This window comes from Rhincodon typus, chromosome 24, assembly GCF_021869965.1.
Source record: "Rhincodon typus isolate 14 chromosome 24, sRhiTyp1.1, whole genome shotgun sequence".
NCBI classification, from domain to species: domain Eukaryota; kingdom Metazoa; phylum Chordata; class Chondrichthyes; order Orectolobiformes; family Rhincodontidae; genus Rhincodon; species Rhincodon typus.
In genome coordinates, this window is record NC_063355.1 from 39,325,860 (window position 1) to 39,335,415 (window position 9,556).

Sequence of the window (9,556 nt, forward strand, 5' to 3'; positions counted from 1 at the left end):
GGTCGGGACCCTTCTTCAGAAAATTTTCTGAAGAAGGGTCCCGACCCGACATGTCAGCTTTTCTGATGCTGCCTGGCCTGCTGTGTTCCTCCAGCTCCATTCTGTGTTATCTCAGAAACTCCAGCATCGGCAGTTCTTACTATCTCAGAGATCTGATAGAGATGCCTGGCACCCAATCTTGTGTGCGACTGTCATGCTGTGGCAAGCTTAAATTAACCCAGAGCATGAAGCGTTGCGTAGAGTGGTACATACCCTGCTGGAGCACAAATCATTCTTCCTTTTGCAGCACTGAAGCCATTGTCAGCTGCCCATGAGCAGTGACGTCTGTAGTCACCTCTGTCCAGGCTGCCTTGTCTCCTGGACAGCCTTCAGGAGAATCTATAGGAATACACTGCTGAACCGTAGCACTGTTTCTGCCAAGTTTGACATCTTCAGTGTGGGTTGGGTGATGATCTTTCTTTCCCCCTTTTCTTTGCAATATTATATACATTTCAAATTTAGTTTGCTACTCAGTTTACATTCTGCATGTCTCAGTGGCTATACTTCAATCAATTTGATTGAAGAGGCACACTCTTGCCTACTCATAAACACAGGTCCTTTTCAGAGACAACCACACTGGATAGAAACCCCAATTACAATTTCATTTTTAAAAAAAAGCAGCACATTCTATAAACATCATCTCTCGGAGCCATGAATTGCAGGCACAATGTAATTATGAAGCAACAAACAGCATCAGAGCAAGTACCTAGTAGTCTGCCAGAGGTTTCAACTGGAAGTGTGATGCAAGACTTGGGGAGGCTTGGGTAATGAATAGGAGGTTCCCCTTATCAGTAGCATCTCTGGCCATCACGTGCTCCCCACCACAGTGCATGAGGAAAGGATCTTCCCAGACCTGGGAAGTCATGCCTTGGGGCTGGAGCTGTTGATGTAACTGTCTGTCCTGCTGAGCTACCCCCACCAACCTGCTATTCATCTTCACCACCTTCTCATCCAGGCTTTAGACACAGCAGCAGCCTGATGGCAGTGGCATGGCAAAGAGGCAGTAGCTGAGAAGATACTGCCAAGGAGGTGAAGCTCCTTTTTGCAAGCCTCAGCATCCTTAATGAAAGCTTGTTTCGCCCCTTGCCTCCAGCCAGTGGAAAGGGAAGCAAGATCGCAACTGTGCAAGTATTGCTGACAACCTCAGTAGGGGCCATCTGCGCACTTATTGCTGATGTCACCGCATACAAACACACTGATGTTCACTGGCATATGCACAGATGCATCTGGCATGCGCAGATGCTTCTGTCACCTGTCATAACCAGCTGATGTCACGGTCAACATCTGCATATACATACAGTGCCATTTTGGATTACAAGCAATTGCTCCAAACACACACAAAACAAAAAAAAAAACAGTGCCATTCACACCTCAATTTACTTAAAGCCAGATACAGATGTTGAGCCTGGGCAACAGGATATGCTTTAGTATTTATATTAATATTTAATTTCAAGCTGGAAAGTCAGCTTTTTGAATTACTTTCTGAGAGATGGTGTCATGTTAAGGAACCATTCCACAGGTGCACATGCCCCCTCAATATCTCAATCAAATGGTTATTCTACACATGACCCTGAATTGGCTCAGAATATTTGACTATGGAAGGTACTAAAGCTGACATTCATCCGAATACATAATTTTCTTGTAAGAGTCATGAGACAGCAATCGAACATTGGCCTGAAGAGGAAAATCTGCCATGATCACTGATGGCAATTGTACCATCACAATCACTGCCCCAAAGAGATCATTCAGTGCATCTGACAGAATTCCTAACCTGAACTTTATGCTGCATCAAACGATGTATTAACTACTGAATAAATTAGCCAAGCACATTTATTTACTTATTAGAAATATTGTCAGTTTGTACTTTCAGCCAAACTGTGGATTATGTACCATAGGGACATAGTACTGAATATTTCTAGCCAGCTGAAGGAACTGTATATGGGAGGTAAAGCAGCTTTGCACAAACTCAAATCAGAAACAGTAGGTAAACATTTATTTTAAGTCTTACTCAGTGGCTCAACAAAAATGGATCAAATCAATTTGAACCTCCTGAACAAATCATAAAAATCATTTGTGCAACACTGTCACTTGTAACAGATTAGTCTAGCAATATATTGACCATTTTGTTTATAAGACCACATTTTGGATATAAATTCCAAACCTAAACTTGGAGGTAAATAGCACAGATACATTTAAACAGGAAAATACATAAAATGTAACAAAGGAAATGATTAAGTATGTGTTGCATGAACACAGGTAGAGATCTTCTGTGCTGAATGGCACGTTTCTGTACTGTAAGGAGTGTGCTTGCGTTGAATGCAAAATCTAAAGAAGCAGCAATGAAAATGTTGGACAAAATGAAAAAGAAACTGCCTTCATCTGGGACCACTGCTTAGTAGAAAGGGTGATTTAATAAACATATTGACAACTTCCAGCTCTCCCCTCTGGAATTAATGCACTTTTACTGATATTGATACCCAGCATGGTCGAACATACTGTGTAGAATTTAGTCTGTGACAACATGAAGAGTTGTTAGCAGATGGAATGGACAGTGCCAGTTATGGCTGGTCTTCTGCAAGTGAATTACATTCTCTGCTCAGGAAATCATGGATTGCAGCAGAACATAATATTTTTATGAAAGCAAAAAGAAAGGATAGGGAAGTAACAGATAAAAAGGAAATTGTGTTTGCAACATTTGGAGTTATTAAACCATTCAGATGCAAATGACTTTAAACTATATTTCAAATACCTGATTTTTCCAAGTTTGACTCTTTCCCCAACAACAGAAAATTAAAGCAACAAAATTGACCATGTGCATCTTTACATCTGCACACAACTTTGTTTTAAATACATCCCCATTTCTTTAGAAATTTAAACAAGTATAGAAAATAAAGTACAATTTTGTTTTTCCTTTATAAACTATGACTCAAGATGAGATGAAATAACTTGTCAAACAATATTTCTTACTGGCCTCCTTCACTCCCCGCAAACCATTTTATTTGACTAAAGCTATAGCTCATCGTGTTTTAACGGCTCAGCACTAGGTTTGATAAAGACACCTTCCATTACTGTCCAGTAGTTGTTGGCGCTGGGGCTGAATGTGCCATGAACCTCAAGCTGACCTCGGATTGGATGGCCATACTGCTCTCCTGTTATTGTTAGAAAGACTTGGGTGCCTGCGTGCTTGAAGCGTACTTCGTCATCTCGCTCCCAACTCGTTCCGCTGCATTGCACTATCCAAACATCCAAGTCATCTCCTTCTCCACTCTCACCGAAAGCACTTACTTCCTACAGGGTAAAACAGTACATGTTTAACTTATAGTCAATCATGCTCTCAGAAAGTCGAATCTATATTCAGATAAACTAGTTGATAGAAACTAGCAAGTTTTATAAACAAACTTATGTCACGGGATGTCGGAGTCTCTGACCATGCCACCATATTTTGCCCATGCCTAATTGCCCCCAAGAAGCCAAAAGCAACACTTTTTTGCATAAGACGTCAAACAAAAGCCAAACTTTGCCCCAAGGAAGCATGTACATGTGGGAGAGAGGAAGAGAACATAAGATTACCATATACTGTATGGCATACCAGTATCAAAAACAAGATCAGAATAAAAAAAGACTTCTGTATAGTAATCAGGGCAAGTTACTATACTAATTTCAAAGATACTCCACACTGAGAACAGAGGAGGTCATTACAAAAACGGTGGAGAAAACTACAATAAGTAGCCATTTTATTATCAAACATATTTTATGCAAAGTAAACACTATTTATAACTAACGCAATAGTTTCAGTTACGATGATTTACATTGCTAACTACTGAACAACAGCTGCTCAGCACTTAGATCATTATACCTGGTTTCCAGAAAGTGGTGACACAAAATGGTGACTGTGCAGGTTTCTTCCAGTATTGACATGCGTCAGCCGTATTGACTGGCCACATTTTATCGGCATTCCTCGTTGACAAACTTGGCCTGGTTTTGCTCTCACTGTCCAGTAGCTGTTGCTGTCATCAGAAGCATCCACCCCAGTGACAGACTGCTGACCACTTCCTTTTGAAAAGTGAAGAGTGATTATTGTAAATTTAGGACTTAAAAGCAGCTTTGAAAATAATCAAACTGCAAGGAGACCATTACTAAAATATTAAAAAATAAGTGACAACTTTTAAAAATAATTTTGCAAAAAAATTATGCTGCTTTTCCCCTTCCCCAACTATCTTTATTCAATGTTTAAGCTTCTGTGTCTCAGTAGCTGGAGAAGGAGTCCGATGAAAAGAAAACGAAAAATAAAATCAGCCAAATTTAATAATCTCTTCACCCAATATCCACACACTGCTAATTAAGCAAAAAGGAAAAATGCATCTGATAATCTTTCTCTTGGTCTTAGCTTCTCTTTACATAGATTTTGTATGCAATTAAAGCAATGACAACACTGAAATTCTGATAGAAGAGAGAATTTTACAGGTCGCCAGTACATTATAGTGGGAAATAAAGTAAAACCTTGCAAGTAATTACATGGAGTGCTGAAGAGGAACTGGGGACCAGAGGAGGTTGTAGTGTTAGGGAGAAACAGGAGGAGTTTCTGACTTTGGTAGGCTTTCAAAAAGAGGCCTTTTACAAGGGGCTGGGAAAGCAATTGGAACAGTATACACTCCTTCTATTTGTATTGGGACAAATCAAGGCTGCAATTATGTTAACAGGGAAGTGGATTTGCAAAGCAGTACACCATATGTTCCAAGAAACAGGTATAGATCCAAGTATTGGCAAAAATGAGAACTGAGCATGAAGCATTTGTTAAAACATTTTTATTTGAACTCTCCCATGAAATAGGGTAAAATATATCTATAATGACATTGTTCAAATTTTAGTAGCGTTTTAGCATCACAAGTAGGAATCTATTTACAAATAAATGTAAAAATAAACAGCTTAATCATCATTAGGCACCCACACCATCCTGGAACCAAAGGTTGGTGCAGCTGACATCACGGTAATGCACCCATTGATGCCTCTGCCTCACTATTCCCCACATCTCAGGGTGTTGAGCCACAAGTGAGATGGCAACTGAGGCAGATTTTTTCGAAGTGAAAATACTATCATACTAATCTGAAAATGTAACAAAACTTCAATTCAACTCAGAGTTCAACTCACTTTTATAAGACTACCAGAAAGCTTTATTATAAATCTACCTGAAACAAAAAGGGAAAGAATGTCCACAGAAAAGAAGTACAGCCAAAGACAGCACAGAGACAGTGTTTACAGCAACATCTACTCAAACAGCATACACTGTACATGAATGTATAATCTGGAGTGATGAAAGACCCTCTGTGCATATACAATTATTTCACCATGGATGTTATGCTTGTCACTAACATTACTTTTTCATTCCTGTTCAGGAAATACTAACCCTGATTCACCCAAAAAACTCAATTATTTCTTGATTCTCCTTTAAAATGTATCAATTGACTGTTAATTTATTCTTTGCTCTGGCAGTCTGTTTAGCAAGTTCCCTAAGAAACTAAAATCAAAGTGTAGATAACATTTCTAACCACTTTATGGACAAATCTATTTCACCCGAATCTCTTATTTGAGTTTTTAATTTCTTTATACTAATGGAACTAATTTGTCTCCCCATAAGTGTGAAAATCTTGTGACAACCCTATCAACACCTTTCCCTATTTTAAAGGATGGGTTTCAGTATCTCAGCTCTTTATTCCAGAGAAAAGAACACATTTTTCAATTTTTTCTCATAGATACTTAATAAAATAGAACTTTTTTAAAAAAGCAGCTTCTCCATAACATCCATACGTGCAGCATACTCTATCTCAAACTTATTGTATTCTAATTGGCATTTCCACAGCTATTTTGCACATTTAATATCCTCTTGCATTTTGCCTCCCAATTTGGGACTGTAAATGAGCTAAATTCTAACATCCAATTCAACTGAAATAAAACTGCCTTGACAAATTTTGATTCTTCCTATCTCCAATGATATGTTAATCAACTACTGCCAAATTCTTATAGTCAAGCACAACCCCTGTAAGAAAGTTTCTACCCAAGATGCTGAACTTCCCTGCTTCAACTAGCACTTCCCTTTATTTGGATGAGTCAGTACATAGAATTCTGGAATAAATTCAGTAACATAAGGTTTTCCCTACAGTAAGAGAACGAATTGTTCCAGGAAAGACACAAAGTGTTCTTTCATTGATAACCATGAGAACACACTGCCACCTGCACCATTTTAACTTTTAACACAAGAAATTGACAGAACAACTTATTCCCTACAAGTGAACAGTCAAACTCTTGATCAGCACTACATTAACTGTGGAGTTTTATGAGCAACTTCATAAACATTGTGAATCCACCCTGCATTTCAAGGGGGCAGGTCATCACCACATTCAAGAGCAATTAGAGTTGGCCACTAAATGCTGGTTTGGACAATGTTTAGAGCCCATGAACAATTTTAAATAAATGCTTTGAAACAATGTCAAGTTCCACACATACGACATGCAAATCTACTTCCACCATCCATTGATTTCTCAAAAGGTCAATCCTCAATGTGTAGAATTTTTACCCAATGCTACATTTGGAAGGACTAAACAATCAACTTACGCCAAAGCCATCGAACTGCTCACTGGTTCAGGATGTGAATAATCGTGTACCTTTTAACTCCAGGCTCTGAGCCTCCAGCCCCATACCAACTCCTTTCACACACACAAAAACATAGGTAAGATCTAACACTAATACAAAGTACGAACGCTCACCAGTACAGACAACCAGTAGCTCTGCTGAAAAGTGCCTAGAAATGAAGAACTGGAGTTGCACAAGGTAGAACAGGTCTCCAATCTGATTTGCACCTAACTCCAAATTAACTAATTCCCAAAAAACCAGGAGGGGTGTCAGAAAGGCAGCAATGCCCCACTGAGGGATGTGGGGAAGGTAGGGGTTGCCAGAAGAGACACCAATGCCCCACTGGGAGGGTGGTCACCAAAGCGCTACTGGGTGAGCTGGAGGGTATGGCCAGAACATAGTACAGTACAGCACAGGAATGGGGCCTTCGGCCCACGATGTTTCGCCGAACATGACACCAAATTAAACTAATCCCTTCTTTCTACCCTTAGTCCATAGCCCTCTATTCCTTTCATACTCATGTGCTATCTAAAAGTCCCTTAAATGCCCCTATTGTATCTGCCTCGACCACCACCCCTGGCAGCGCGTTCCAGACTCCTATCTGAGCGGCATGGTGGCTCAGTGGTTAGCACTGCTGCCTCACAGCAACCTGGGTTCGATTTCACCCTCGAGCGACTGTCTGTGTGGGTTTCCTCTGAATGCTCTTGTTTCCTCCCACAGTCCAAAGATGTGCAGGTTAGGTAAACTGTCCATGCTAAATTGCCCATAGTGTTCAGGGATGTGTAGATTAGGTCGGTTACAGGGGATTGGGTCTGGGTGGGATGCTCTGAGGTTCGGTGTGGACTTGTTGGGCCGAAGGGCCTGTTTCCACACTGTAGGGATTCTACGAGGATTCTATGATTCTATCACTCTCAGTGTAAAAAACATGCCCCTCACATCTTCTTTGAACTTTCCCTCTTTCACCTTAAATACATGATCCCCTAGTATTAGGCATTTCAACTCTAGGAAAAAGATTCTGACAGTCAACCCTATCCATGTATCTCAATTTTATGGAATATCAAATTTCCCCTCAACTTCTGACATTCCAGAGAAAACAACCTGAGTTTTCCTAGCTTCTCCTTTTGGCTCATCCCTCTAATCCAAGCAGCATTGTCTCCAAAGCCTCCTGTAATGTGACAAACAGAATTGAATGCAATACTCTGTGTAACCTAATCAAAGTCTTAAAAAGCTGCAACATGACATCCTGACTCTTGTAATCAATTCTCCGATCAACAAAGTAGCATTGCCATAAGCCGTCTTTACCACCCTAACTGCTTGTGCAGCCACTTGTAGGGAGCTACGGACTTCAACCCCAAGATCCCTCTGTACATCAATGCTGTTCAGGATATACCTTTTTCCTCACATCTGATATCCCAAAATGCAGCACCTCACACTTATCTGGAAAATCATTCCTCCACCACCACCACCCTCTGCTTTCTATGGGCAAGCCAATGCTGAACGCAAGCAGCCAAGTCACCATGGATCCCATGCATCTTAACCTTCCGGATGAGCCTACCACGAGGGACCTCATAGAAAGCCTTACTAAAATCCATGTAGACAACCTCCACCGCTTTACTCTCATTGAATTTTTCGAGGAGGTGACAAAGGTGATCAATCAAGTTAGCATGACCTGCCCTGCATAAAGCAATACTGACTGTCCCTAATTAGGCCATGCTTTTCCAAATGTACGTAAATCCTATCCATAAGAATTCTCTCCAATAGGTTCTTAACCACTGATGTGAAACTCACCAGTGTATAGTTCCTGGATTATCCCCATTTCCCTTCTTGAATACGGAAACAACATTAGCTACTTGCTAGTCCTCTAGGACCTCTCCAGTGGCTACAAAGATCCTGGTCAAGGCCCCAGCAATCTCCTCTCTTGCCCGGGGCACTACTGCCCCAGGGCAGGATTCTAGATTCAATACCAGGGGACAGAGCTACCAATCCAGGCACGGCTCTTGATCACTATCCTACACAGCAAATGTGATGCCTTCCCATGTAAAACAGCATCGCTGTTGAGGCCGAGCGGTGAGAGATTGACCGACCCGACCCAGGCACTTACCGGACCCATACTTCACATCGTGCGAATGCAGGCGGACATTGTACCGGTTGTTGAGCAACTTGACCACGGAGCCGCAGGTCACGTAGTTCAGTTCGGTAGCGGAGGCCGAGCCGAGCAGCGCGCAGAAGGCGAACGCCAGCGCAGAGCTCCAAGCTGGCGCCGTTAACATCGCGAGCCACCCTGACCGTTGGTCCAAAGGCTTCACCCCCCGACAACCCCTCAAAGCCGGCTTCAACTGCCCCGCCGTCCTCAGCCAATCAGTGGCCGCCAGCACGCAGCGAGGAGGCAGGGTCGGCGCACGCGCCCCCACGGGCCGTTCCTCACTGATTGGGTAGTAACCGCAGTGCTGACTCTGTGCGATTCTATTGGCCCATGTCGCATGTCAATCAACATCCACCTGTGCGGGAAGGGGGCGTGGCCTGCTAACGGCTCCACCCGATCGTCGGAGAAACGACCGAAACTTCATAACATGGATCGAAAGCTGTACACCTGGTGCTGCTTCGACGTTTTCGGTTGGATGTTAAACTTGTCACAGATCAGTGGTAAACAAAAAGAACCAGTGATACCTGCGAGCGTCGTCCAGGTAACAAGATGGCAACATAACAACCGCAGAAGTTGCTGGAAAAGCTCAGCAGGTCTGGCAATATCTGTGGAGAGAAAGCAAGAGTTAACGTTTCGGGTTCAATCACCCTTCTTCAAAACTTCTGAATTCTGGAAGAGGTCATTGGACCCGAAATGTTAACTTTGCTTTCTGTACCCCCATGCTGCCAGACCTGCTGAGTTTCCAGC

At 42.0% G+C, this 9,556-nt stretch overlaps 1 protein-coding gene across 1 annotated transcript; it reads right to left on the bottom strand.

The window, feature by feature from the left end:
• Window positions 1-2,012: 2,012 nt before the first annotated feature.
• sdf2l1 (stromal cell-derived factor 2-like 1) lies at window positions 2,013-9,053 on the bottom strand. The gene is made up of 3 exons (XM_020515692.2): window positions 8,768-9,053; window positions 3,896-4,092; window positions 2,013-3,327 (listed from the first exon to the last, which is right to left on the bottom strand). The coding sequence occupies exons 1-3, from the start codon at window positions 8,934-8,936 to the stop codon at window positions 3,049-3,051; spliced, it is 645 nt and encodes a 214-aa protein (XP_020371281.1). The 5' UTR covers window positions 8,937-9,053; the 3' UTR covers window positions 2,013-3,048.
• Window positions 9,054-9,556: the final 503 nt, after the last annotated feature.

What these genes read in the sequence shown, in the direction of transcription:
- sdf2l1 (XM_020515692.2), bottom strand. Translation starts at nt 8,936, where the DNA reads ATGTTAACGGCGCCAGCTTGGAGCTCTGCGCTGGCGTTCGCCTTCTGC. An exon ending in CGATGTGAAGTATGGGTCCG is followed by an intron (nt 4,093 to 8,767) that starts GTAAGTGCCTGG and finishes ACTTTTCAAAAG; the next exon opens with GAAGTGGTCAGCAGTCTGTC. An exon ending in CACCACTTTCTGGAAACCAG is followed by an intron (nt 3,328 to 3,895) that starts GTATAATGATCT and finishes TTTACCCTGTAG; the next exon opens with GAAGTAAGTGCTTTCGGTGA.